At 42.8% G+C, this 12777-nt stretch overlaps 1 protein-coding gene across 5 annotated transcripts in view; it reads right to left on the reverse strand.

Moving 5' to 3' along the window:
• Positions 1 to 12777, reverse strand: part of tango2 (transport and golgi organization 2 homolog) — a 32372-nt gene that overhangs the window by 13644 nt on the left and 5951 nt on the right. Inside the window, exons 1-3 of one of the 5 annotated variants that reach the window (XM_020706180.1) lie at positions 12039 to 12057; positions 11888 to 11932; positions 11432 to 11545 (exon numbers count right to left, since the gene is read on the reverse strand). In XM_020706180.1, coding sequence (XP_020561839.1) covers positions 11432 to 11487 — 56 coding nt within the window. In that variant the 5' untranslated portion in view covers positions 11488 to 11545; positions 11888 to 11932; positions 12039 to 12057. Of the gene's footprint in view, positions 1 to 11431; positions 11546 to 11887; positions 12085 to 12777 lie in introns of those variants that run through there. The other 4 variants (XM_020706179.2, XM_011479520.3, XM_011479519.2 and 1 more) reach the window with 4 other exon arrangements.

Raw genomic sequence — 12777 nt, forward strand, 5'->3', positions numbered from 1 at the left:
GAGAGGGGTTGGACTTTCTACCACTCTGGAGTTGCTCAAGGTGAGAGGCGGCAGGCTGGTGTGGGCTTACTCGTGAGCCCCCAGCTCAGCCGCCAAGTGTTGGAGTTCACCCCGGTGGACGAGAGGGTCATGTCCCTCCACCTCCGGGTGGGGGACAGGTCTCTAATTGTGGTTTCGGCTTATGGGCCGAACAGCAGTTTGGAGTACCAGGCCTTCTTGGTGTCCCTCGATGGGGTACTGGAAGTGCCCCAACAGGGGACTCCATTGTCCTCCTGGGGGACTTCAATGCCCACGTGGGCGATGACAGTGGCACCTGGAGGGGCGTGACTGGTAGGAATGCCCCCCCCCCCCTGATCTGAACCCAAGTAGTGTTTTGTTATTGGACTTCTGTGCTCATCATAGTTTGTCCATAACGAACACCATGTTCGAGCACAAGGGTGTCCATCAATACACATGGCATCAGGACACCCTAGGCAGGAGGTCAATGATCGACTTTGTAGTTGTTTCAGGCGACCTTTGGCCTTGTGTCTTGGCGCTCGGGTGAAGAGAGGGGCGGAGCTGTCCACTGATCACTACCTGGTGGTGAGTTGGATTCGCTGGCGGGGAAGGAGGCCGGAAAGACTTAGAAGACCCAAACGTACTGTGAGGGTCTGCTGGGAACGTCTGGCTGAGCCTTCCGTTAGGGAAGTCTTTAACTCCCACATCCGGGAGAACTTCAAACAGGTACCGAGGGAGGTTGGGGACATTGAGTCCGAGTGGACTATGTTTTCCACTTCCATTGTCTCTCCTGCTGCTCGGAGCTGTGGTCGCAAGGTCTCTGGTGCCTGTCGCGGCGGTAACCCCCGAACCTGGTGGTGGACACCGGAAGTAAGGGATGCCGTCAAGCTGAAGAAAGAGTCCTACCAGGCCTGGCTGGCTTGCGGGACTCCAGACGCAGCCGACAGGTATCGGCAGTCTAAGCGAGCTGTGGCCCGGACTGTTATGGAGGCAAAAACTCGGACCTGGGAGGAGTTTGGTGAGGCCATGGAGAAGGACTATCGGTTGGCCTCGAAGAAATTCTGGCAAACCATCCGGCGCCTCAAGAGGGGAATGCAGTTCTCCACAGGCACTGTCTTCAGTGCAGGTGGGGGGCTGTTGACTTTGACTGGGGACATTGTCGGGTGGTGGAAGGAATACTTCGAGGATCTCCTCAATCCCACTGACACGCCTTCTTTTGAAGAAGCAGAGAACAAGGACTTTGGGGTGGGGCTGTCTATTACCCGGGCTGAAGTCACTGAGGTGGTCAACGAGCTCCTTACTGGCAAGTTCCCGGGAGTGGATGAAGTCCGCCCTGAGTACCTCAAGTCTCTGGATGCTGTGGGAGTGTCTTGGCTGACACGTCTCTGCAGCGTCGCGTGGGAGTCGGGAACTGTACCACTGGACTGCCAGACAGGGGTGGTGGTTCCCCTCTTTAAGAAGGGGGACCGGAGGGTGTGTTCCAACTACAGGGGAATTACACTCCTCAGCCTCCCTGGGAAAGTCTATGCCAGGGTACTGGAGAGGAGAGTCCGTCCAATAGTTGAACCTCGGATTCAGGAACAACAGTGCGGTTTCCGCCCTGGTCGTGGAACAGTGGACCAGCTCTATACCCTATCTAGGGTGCTGGAGGGATTGTGGGAGTTCGCTTACCCAGTCCATATGTGTTTTGTTGATTTGGAGAAGGCGTTCGACCGCGTCCCCCGTGGTATCCTGTGGAGGGTGCTCTGGGAGTATGGGGTCCGGGGAGCCTTACTGAGGGCTGTCCGGTCTCTGTATGACCGGAGTAGGAGCTTGGTTCGCATAGCCGGCAGTAAGTCAGACCTGTTCCCGCCATCTCTCGGTGGGTGGAGTCTCCCTGCCCCAGGTGGAGGAGTTTAAATATCTGGGCGTCTTGTTCACGAGTGAGGGAAGACCAGAGTGTGAGATCGACAGGCGGATTGGAGTGGCGTCCGTAGTTATGCGGTCGCTGTATCGGTCCGTTGTGGTGAAGAGAGAGCTGACTGAAAAGCAAAGCTCTCAATTTACCGGTCGATCTTCGTTCCAATACTCACCTATGGTCATGAGCTATGGGTCATGACCGAAAGAACGAGGTCCCGAATACAAGCGGCTGAAATGAGCTTCCTCCGTAGGGTGGCGGGGCGCTCCCTCAGAGATAGGGTGAGAAGCTCGGCCACCCGCGGAGAGCTCGGAGTAGAACCGCTTCTCCTCCACATCAAAAGGAGCCAGTTGAGGTGGCTCGGGCATCTAGTCCGGATGCCTCCTGGACGCCTCCCTGGAGAGGTTTTCCGGGCATGTACTAAAGGGCGGAGGCCCGGGGAAGACCCAGGACACGCTGGAGATTACATCTCTCAGCTGGCCTGGGAATGCCTTGGGGTCCCCCCAGAGGAGCTGGAGGAAGTGGCTGGGGCGAGGGAAGTCTGGGCATCTCTGCTCAGTCTGCTGCCCCCGAGACCCGGTTCCGGATAAGCGGAGGAAGATGGATATCTCATTCAGTTATTTGATGCTCCAGCCATATGTAAAAAAACAAAAACAAACTGTACTTTATCCTTTGCTATTTCTGTTTTTATTACCCTGATAAGCCTGCAACATGAATATTTATGATTAAAAACAGAGAGAAGAGTGTGACCTGGTTTACGATGACTCCCAAACTGGGTGGACACGTTGAGCGCAGCAGCTCCTCTCTGCGACTTCCTCATTCAGGGTAAAGTGAGTGACTAATTACGCTGCAGGTGATTAGCACAGAGAGTCTGCCTCATGACCTGTATAACATCATCACCAACCATTAGACTCTATAGAGACCTAAACTGAGTTTTTTACAGTCATCTATGGAACAATGAAACCCACTGTCACGGGGGAAGCAGGTGTTCACGTTGCAACATGAACTTCACAAAGCTCATTTGTATACATGTGCAGCTATTAAACAAAAGAAACTGTCGTCCTTGCTTAGAGGAAAGAGTAACCTATATTATACGTGCCATTTTTAGAAAACATTACCGTTCTTGCATTTAATTAGACTGTTTTTTTATTTACTGTCTTTTGAAACCAATAATCCTTTACAAATCAGAACCTGATTAGTTCTCTACCAGAAATGTAAATAAAAAACAATTCCATGACTCATTTTACAATTCATCAAGACCTCTCTTGTATTGGGTTTACTGAAGTTTGCAGTCACTTGAGCCTTATAGAATCACCACAGGATTTTAATAAAGTTGATTCTTGGATTTTGCATTAAGACAGTCGTTTGATTCCTCTTTTTATTCCAACCGCCTTGTTCCAGATTGACTGGTGTGATTTGGGATCACCAGTTTCACCTTAGCTTTAGACAGATGGCTTTAAGTTAAACTCTAAAGTATGTTAACACAAAGAAGAAATGGAGTTTAGACTTCAAAACAGCGTCCAAGCATCAAACTACACCATAGATTCTGAGAATCTGTGGGATAGAGTCTTATGGCAGTGAATTAGCTCGGGTATACTTTAAGGCCATTCAATCTTTATGACAACTGGAGAAAGAGAATGTGATGTTACTCATAGAAAATAGTTTACTTCCAGGTCCAACCAAATTAAGTCAATTTAGTCGCGTTTCTTTGCGAAATGGAAGCCGACAGACGTAGTCATATACATTGATTGGTCCGAGTTGGTCTGAGTCAACATTTCTGCCAACTGATGAGTATTTTCCACTCCCATAAGGAACTTTAAGTGAATTGGACTACTAAAAACACATGCTAAAAAGACCATCAGGGACCACGGAGCTTTAGAAGTTCCTTTCAAAACTCAGCAGTGGTCCTCCAGGATGCGTTGTGAGGACACTTCTACTGTGGAACAAACAGATGAGCTGTAATTGTCCTAATAGGGGTTGACCTTGATCTATCAAAGGGTAATGACAGCATGACCAGGGGGGGCTCCGTGAGCCACATTTATTCCTAAAAGAAAAAGCCAACGCAAATGATGCTTTGCAGCATGGAGAAACCATCTGTTATGGGATCCTGAGGGAGCACACAGGCATCTCGGATCCCAGCCACTGTCAGCCAGCTGCATCATGTAAGGAGGCATGAGGAGAGGCAGGGAGGTATCAATGCCAGTCAACATCCTGGCGTTGAGTTTTTGACAAACAAACTGAACAGGAATAATCGAGACTTTACAGCCAAGTGATGGTGAGGCCTTTGAATGTTTTGAAAGCTTCAGACAAACTCCCGTCCTTCACAAACCTACTGTGTTATAGAAACTGTGATTTCTAGAATAAAAATGTAATTCTGTAAAAAAGGTGCAGAAAAAAATGTCACATTTCATGAGCAGAAAAGAAAAACCTTGGTATAAGTGGCAAAGAAAGTAATTAGAGTCACTTTTATTTTAAGAATTTTAAATGAAGGGGCTGCACAGTGGCGCAGTGGTTAGCACTCTTGCCTCAGGGGAACTTTCAAGTCAACTGGGGGACCTGTAACAGACTCACCAACGGGGAACCTTTCTCTGAGTTTGTATAGGTGTGTGATTGTGGCCATGCGTCAGACTGGCTCAGGGTGTACCCTGCCTTTCCCCACAAGTGGCCCAGATAGGTTCTAGCAGCATCGTGACCCCGAAAGGGGCAAAAACGGGTTTAGAAAATGAATGAATGAATGAATTTCAAATGAAATGGGGAAAAATGTTCAAATTAAAAGAATACAATGCAAACATTTGAAATGTATCTACTGTTAACATTCACTCAAAACCAAAAAGTGCACCATTATCGATCTGATATAAAATCATTCCCAGTGGGGTTTTTTATGATGCCATTTTTAGCCAAAAATAAACTGTCATTTTCAAGGACATAGTTTCTGCAGAGCGGCAGGAGTTCATTTGAAATTCACCTCTGAGTTGTTGGCGGGACTGTTGGTGCGGAGAAACCCTGCTTACACACTCACTTGCTAGCTTACCTAACATTACCTGTGCAACAATAATGGCGAGCAATATTGGATCTTTCCAGCCGCAGAGTTTGAAGCCAATTCAGTCGTCATTTTTCCGCGATACAGACCTCGCTATCTTGGAGCCATGCAACAGTGATTGATACAAGTGGTCTGAGTCAACATTTATATTGCAATCACGGACGCCGATAGGTAGTGAGCTTGTTCAAAGTCCAAACCCCTTTCACTGAAAGCAGGCTCGAGAAACTCTCAAACATTGAAGTGATTAGGCACCAGCTACTATTACTGAAGCATCTGATTGGTCAGTTTATAACTTGAATAACTTCCTAAAAAGAAAACTTATCAAGGAAAATTTAGGATTACCAAAAAGATGTCAAAATGTATCAGAACAAGAATGGTTATTCTGTCAAATAGAATAACTGAGTAATAGCTGTTTAATTCTCAAAAGAAGTCTATGGGACTTTGGCTTCTTGGGGCCATCGTGTACTTCCTGTTGAGAACGCGAGCTGGGAAGGACCACTTTGTCTGGTTTCTATATACAGTCAATGGCTCAGACAAAAAAAAAAGAAAACATACATATATCTATTTGTCTGCAAATGGATGCATCAGATTGGAGCAGGGAGCTTGTGGCCTGCTGATTGTAGCTTCTACATCACAACCATAAGCTTTTTGAAAGAGCCTTTTTACATCATCGTTCATGATTCACCACGATTTGAATAAAGAAATTCAATCAAGAAGAGCAATTTTAGGCTTAATTTTCTTTATATATCCTCTTCTATCATCAGAGAAATGTCATAAGAACATGTTAAAACCACCAAAAGCCCCATTTTCATTTTTTAACTCACGCAGAAAAAATGTATACCTTTTCCTATTTCCAATCATTCAAAAAGTAAATCTTTATTATTTATTTTTTCCAAGTCTATTCTTGTAATGCTAAATGTTCTTTCTAAGCTGCAAAAGAAGAGAACTCCTGCAAACATCAATGAAGCGACTCCACATGGCAACATTAGGATACTCTACTTCACCTTTCCCCAGGTTCATGTGGAAGTCAGCACTCATAACACACCTCTGTGGTCATCCCCTGAGGCGGGGTCACAGTCCCAAACAGGGAGACAGAGAGGCAGAGAGCTGGCTCTTGACCTCTGGGAGATTATAATGAACTGGACCGCTGCATTACAACTTACTTCTTGTAATGCAATGGGTGGTTAACACTTACTGCTGGGAATAACAGGGACGCAGAAATATATAATATGAACGGCAAATTTGATGCAGGGAGATATTGCTTTCCTGTTACAATGTACACACATCAAAGAAGCAAAATAGGTCCTTGCACTATTGTAAGAATGTGGCAGCACTGGTTCCAAACTAAAAGGGTTTAAAACACGAACCGCTACTTACTTACATGACAAACTTTCAATTTGGAAAAAAATGTCTGCAAAAAGGTTTTGTTCAAATTCCAAAACAAACCGATTTTAATGTTTGAAGGAAGCCCTGTCTGATCGTAGATAATTGCACTATTTGTACAGTTTTCCAGCTATTTTTAGGTAAGAATATTTCAGTTTCTCTTGATAAGATAAGTGTTATCTAGAGAATAGTTCAAATAAAAATACAAGTACGAACAAATGCACAAATCCTGCTACAGCTTAGACTACAGGAACCTTCAAGGAAAAAGACCAAACAATATAATCTGTATTTTTTAAAGTGAAAAATGCCTTTTTCTATTTAGGCATATTAAATTTAACACCACATTAAGTCAAATTTAAAACATCAAGTAAAAACTTTGTGTCTAGATTAAACACTCACACTTTCATACATACACTGTCACAATGTTCTAACATTAAAAAAGAAGCAATCATTGCAGATCAGGTAATTTATTGTGAAAAGTTTGATCAGAATAAATAGAAAGTTCAAAGAACCTTTAAAACAAATTTGAGTTGCTACAAGCATTTCTGCATGCCAGTCTTAACCACTACAGATATTCACAGATTATATTTTGCATTAAACTTAAATTGATCTTTCTGAAATGGACTTACACTCATAAGATAATTGATAAGAAAAGATTTATGACCAGCTTGTGACCGGCATGCATTCCAGCAATATAGCCACAAGGGGGCCATAGCAAGGGTCTAATTGTGCCAGTCCCATGGCAGGATAAATACAGAGGGCTGTGCCAGGAAGGGCATCAAACGTAAAATCTTTGCCAAACCAAATATGTGAATCAGACCTATGATATCCATACCAAATCGGTCTAAGCTCGGGTGAATAATGACCGCCATCTGTGCCGTTCACCGACAGGGTGCCGGTGGAAATTGGACTACTGTTGGTTGAAGAAGGAGGAGAGGAGGAAAGGGAAAGTCACGAGTGTTGGACTGCTAGTAGGGGCTTTGAATGCTGGAACTATGACAGGAAAAAGTAGAGCATTGGTTGACATGATGCAGAGGAGGAAGGTAGACATACTATTTGTCCAGGAGACCAGGTGGAAAAGGTAGAAGCTGAGGAGCAAGGTATAAGTTATTTATTCTATCATGGTGGAGATGGGAAGAGAAATGGAGTAAGTTATCTTAAAGGAGCAGGTAACAAGAGTGTCAGATAGAGGGATTAGTCTGAAGATAAAAATCGAAGGTGTGGTGTTTAATGTTGTCAGTGGGTATGCCCCACAGGTAGGATGTGAGCTGGAAGACGAGGAGAAATTCTGGTTGGACCTTGATAAAGAGATAATCCCTAGAAGTGAGAAATTTGTGATCGGTGCAGATTTCAGTGGACATGTTGGTGCAGGAACAGAGGTGATGAGGAGGTGAGGGACAGGTTTGATAGTGAAGAGAGGATGTTTCCAGAGCTCATAGGATGGTGGTGTGTAGGAGGACTCTGGTGATGAAGAAGATGAACAAAGAAAGGGCAAAGGCAGAGCAGAAGACAAACTGGTGGAAGCTGAAAAAGGAAGATTGTTGCATGACTTTTAAGAAGCACTTGAAACAGGCTCTGGGTGGTCAGGAGGTCCTCCCAGATGACTGGATAACTACAGTTAATATGATCAGAGAGACGGGTAGGACTGTACTTGGTGTGTCATCAGGATAAAAAGTTGATAAGGAGACTTGGTGGTGGAATAAGGAGGTGCAGGAGTGTATACGGGGTAAGAAACTAGCTAGGAAGGAGAAGGACACTGAAAGGACTAAGGGGAGTAGACAAGAGTACAGGGAGATCCAGCTTAAGGTGAAGGTAGAGGTGTCAAAGGCCAAACAAGGGGCTTATGATCACTTGCATGCTAGGTTGAGTAGTAAAGAGAGAGAGAGAGAGAGAGACCAACCTATAAAGATTAGCAAGGCAGAGAGACCGTGATGGGAAGGCCATGCAGCAGGTTAGGGTGATGAAGGATAGGGATGGTAATGGATTGACAGGTGTCAGCAGTGTAATGGAAAGATGGAAAGAATACTTTGAAGAGTTGATGAATGAAGAAAATGAGAGAGAAGAAAAGAATTGAAGAGGTCAATGTTGTGGAGCAGGAAGTAACAAAGACTAGAAAGGGGGAAGTGAGAGAGGCATTGAAGAGGATGAAGAGTGAAAAGACACTTGGTCCTGATGATATACATGTGGAGGTATGGAAGTTTCTAGGAGAGATGGCAGTGGAGTTTTTGACTGGGCTGTTCAACAGGATCTTAGGTGGTGAGAAGATGCTTGAGGAATGGAGAAGTGCTATGGTGTCCATTTAAAAAAATAAGGGAGATGTGCTGAGTTGTGGCAACTACTGAGTGATAAAGCTGGTGATAAAATATAATTATGGGAAAGAGTACTTGAAGTTAGACTAAGAGCAGAAGTGAACATTTGGGAGCAGCAGTATGGTTTCATGCCAAGAAAGAGCACTACAGATGCAATATTTGCTTTGATGATGTTGATAGAGAAATACAGAGAAGGACAGAGAGAGCTACACTGTGTCTTTGTAGATTTGGAGAAAGCTTATGACAGGATGCCCAGAGAGAAACAGAGGTATTGTATGAGGAAGTCTGGAGTAACAGAGAAGTATGTTAGAGCAGTGCAGGACATGGGGGACATGGGACACATCAGGGATCAGTTGTGAGCCCCTCCTGTTTGCAATGGTGATGGACAGGATGACAGATGAGGTTAGACATGGACTATGATGCCTGCAGACGACATTGTGATTTGTAGCGAGAGCAGGGAACAGGTGGAGAAGCTAGAGAGGTGGAGGTTTGCCCTGGAAAGGAAAGGAATGAAAGTTAGTCGCAGCAAGACGGAGTACATGTGTGGGAATGGGTGAGGTTACAGGGAAAAAAAGGATTCTAAGTATCTAGGGTCCACAGTCCAGAGTAATGGAGAGTGTGAAAAAGAAGGGAAGAAGCAATTGCAGGCAGGTTGGAGTGGGTGGAGAAAAGTGCCAGGTGTGATGTGTGATAGAAGAGTTTAAGGTCAAATGAAAGGAAAGGTAAACAAAACTGTACTGAGAAATGCCCTCTTGTTTGGCACTGAGGTCAGGACGGGAAGTACAGTTGGAGGTGGCAGAGATGAAGATGCTGAGGTTCTTGTTGGGAGGGACCGGGATGGACAGGATCAGGAAGGACATCAGAGGGACAGTACATGTTAGAGGTTTTGGAGATAAAGTCAGAGAGGCGAGATTGAGATTGTTTGGACATGTCCAGAGGGGAGGCAGCGGAATATGTTAGCAGAATGGTGCCGAGTCGAGAGCTGCCAGGCAAAAGGTTTAGAGGAAGACAAAAGATGATGTTTCTGGATGCACTGAACAAAGACGTGAATTTAGCTGGTGTTAAAGATGATTCAGAAGACAGGGATAGTTGCTTTGGCAAACCCTGAAGGGAAAAGTCAAAAGGAAAAGAAGAAGAAAAAGATTCTCAGAAATTCCAGCCATAGATTTTTCTCCATTAGTCGGCCAAGACAATGAGCCTTTCACTCAGAGTTGATGACAAGTAAATGTTTTTCTGTGTGCTTTCTTTTTCAAATAACATATAGGGTCATTCAAGGCTATGAGGATTCAGAGACACTCTATGCAATACAAAGTTTTTTTTTCCAATGACTTCTCTTCTAATAATGCAGCAAACAAGTTTTCTTCTCCTTAAACTGTATGAAAGATTGTGAAAAGATTTATATTTGAAATCTTTGCCATCTCAAACATTGCTCATGGTGGCTGTTGCAACAAGCAACAATAAGCAATATTTAAGGACCATTGTGAAGGATGTTCACAAGACTGAAAGTCTTATTGCATCAGTCTATTAAATTAGTGCAATAAAGTTCTTAGTGTCTGTAATGGGTTGAATGCTATAAAGCACATCTTCCGCCATTTTTTGCTGCTTAACTCCTTCTACAATTTTTCAGCTATTTTAACCACTCAACTATTAAAATGTTCAGCTCTTTCAGCTTTGACTTTTGGTCCTTTAAATCCTTGAACTTTTCAAGATATTCCAGGATTTCCAGGATATGGCCTCCATTGAAATACATGGGGAATCCTTGTTGCATGAAGCTCGCTGGTTCAAGAGCCGGCGCTGGCATTTTTCACAAAGATATGTTTTTTGTTATTGTGCTGTTTTCGCTTTATTTATTGCCAATTTTGATCATTAATTTATTGCCAATTATTACCCTTTAGGTTTCATTTTCATTCGGCACTATAGCGTTCAACCCTGCATTTTCTTCTGGAAATGCGGCTCCTTTTAGTTGTTAACTGACTTCTTGGTTCTTTTGTGATCAGACCCACACTTCCATGAACCGAGATGACAATAACCTCCAGCAGAAAATGGACATCAAGGGGCGGAGCAGCCTGTCAAAGTTTGACAAGTAACTCCGCCTCAGTCACAATCAACTGTTTTTTATATACGTCACACACTACTATCTGATGACGACTCCGACGAAGACGGAAGACGTCCGTTGAAACATGTCAGGTATGTGAAAAGCACAACCCGTTTCTGATAACAAAAGAACCAAGAAGTCAGTCTCTTCAATGATTTAAAATACGTTAAACATGTCAGACTAGGGATTTTGTGGAAGAGCTATGAAAACACATTTTTTTATAACAAAAATAAATGTATTATAAAACTTGACCCTGTCTCTCCAAATTTCCATTTATTGATGGAGTTGTGACAGTGGTATTCAAGGCCGTGACTTCAGAACTCTCACACAAACTCTGCAGAGACTGTTTTGAAACCAGATCAGCAGAACTCATTTCACAAGACGTGTAGTTTCTTATGAAGAAACAACTGTAAAACATGGGATTTTGTTTTAATAACCTCTGTGCATGGTTTATGTAACAATGCAGACATTGTTTGTTGCAACATTAAAATAATTATTTCAATTTGATTTAAAAAAAAGCGCAAATTTCTCTGGACAAAATTTTTCTTGTGTCATCTTTTCCCCAAACAATCTTTAATGAACGTCTGATTTTATATTATGCTTCATCTTGACTATTTCTGTGTCCTGTTGTGTATCTTTTCTTTTGTTTATTGGTGTCCTTTAAAATGTGGTCTTATGTTAAATTAAAGAGGGGTGATGATGATCTCTACCTGTATGCATTTTTGGAAGCAGGCCGGGGATCAAACTTGAAGAAGATTATACACATTTTGTGGCACGATCTGATTATCACTTCTTCCACATTGGTCTTCAGGTGTAAGTCATACCTGAAATAAAAGAAGTAATTAAAGATATTTGAGTTTTACGTAATTGTGATATAGAAACATCAGGACTGCACAAATCACTATATATCCTAAATTACAATTAAGCTCAAAATCTAAAAATAAAATACATTTTGTCAGAGTATATAAATAACACAATTACAAAAGCAATGACCCACACAGCAAAGAAAGAGAGTCACCAAGCACGACATTCGGTAGACTAGTATTTACCAGACGCCTGAACTCGTTTATAGACACCTTATTTCGAATGAAACAAAGACAGGTTCAGTAACACAGCACTAATGTAAATTTAGTTTTACTAAACTGCTAACAAATTAGCATACTTACAAGTGACGAGGAAACAAACCCAACGGATCAAAAATATCTGGCAAACTGGGTTAAAGGCGACACAATACACACAAAAAATGGCGGCTTGATCAAATTGTTAATTCTGCCCTTTACTAAATACAGTGCTGAATTATGACTGACTTAAACTCACTGCCCCTTTATCGTGCTTGTTGTCAACTCAAAGGAAGTCCTTCTACAGTATAACTTCGATTTGAGGTTTTACTCACACCGACAGACTCCACCAATGGCCTGGGTTAGAGGGGTTCCTTTAACCCCGCCCGGTTAGGCACTTTAAATGTACAGAACGAACGAATCTATAAAGATGCTATTCGATTGGTCGCCTTACTCACAAAGTTTGCCACTTTGACAGCCACAATTCCGGTTAGTTAGTTTTCTTCAAAACAAAAGCAAGCGTAACAAAAAGAGTAATCAGAAAATGTTGGAATGACTACAAATGTTAGACATGATATACAGAATTTTGCAAAATCACTCAATATGTAATATTTCGGTTGCTGTATAAGGTTATTTGCAAGCCAAAACAAAATGGCAATCATATTTGCTGCAACAAAGCTTTTATTTTGAAAATGCTACTTGGCATCCTGAGTTTTTTTTACATAAAGATGAGAGAACCGCACTACCAGTTATTTTAACAGTAAATAGGCAGTCTGAGGTATTTTAAGACTACTTAAATGAAACAAGCTAAATAAAAAATATATTTAGAAAAGTGCAACTAATTTACAAACGTATGCGTTAATTATTTGCATATTAACATTTTAACTTAAACATTTTAAAGTCACTAGGCCAGTTAATAAAAAAAAGGCGCAGCCAATAAGAATTAGGTTTTTGTTGCAGATAAACACATTTAAGTGTCAGTTGAAAATATTCAAAAA

The sequence above is a fragment of the Oryzias latipes genome, chromosome 9 (assembly GCF_002234675.1).
Source record: "Oryzias latipes chromosome 9, ASM223467v1".
Classification (NCBI taxonomy): Eukaryota; Metazoa; Chordata; class Actinopteri; order Beloniformes; family Adrianichthyidae; genus Oryzias; species Oryzias latipes.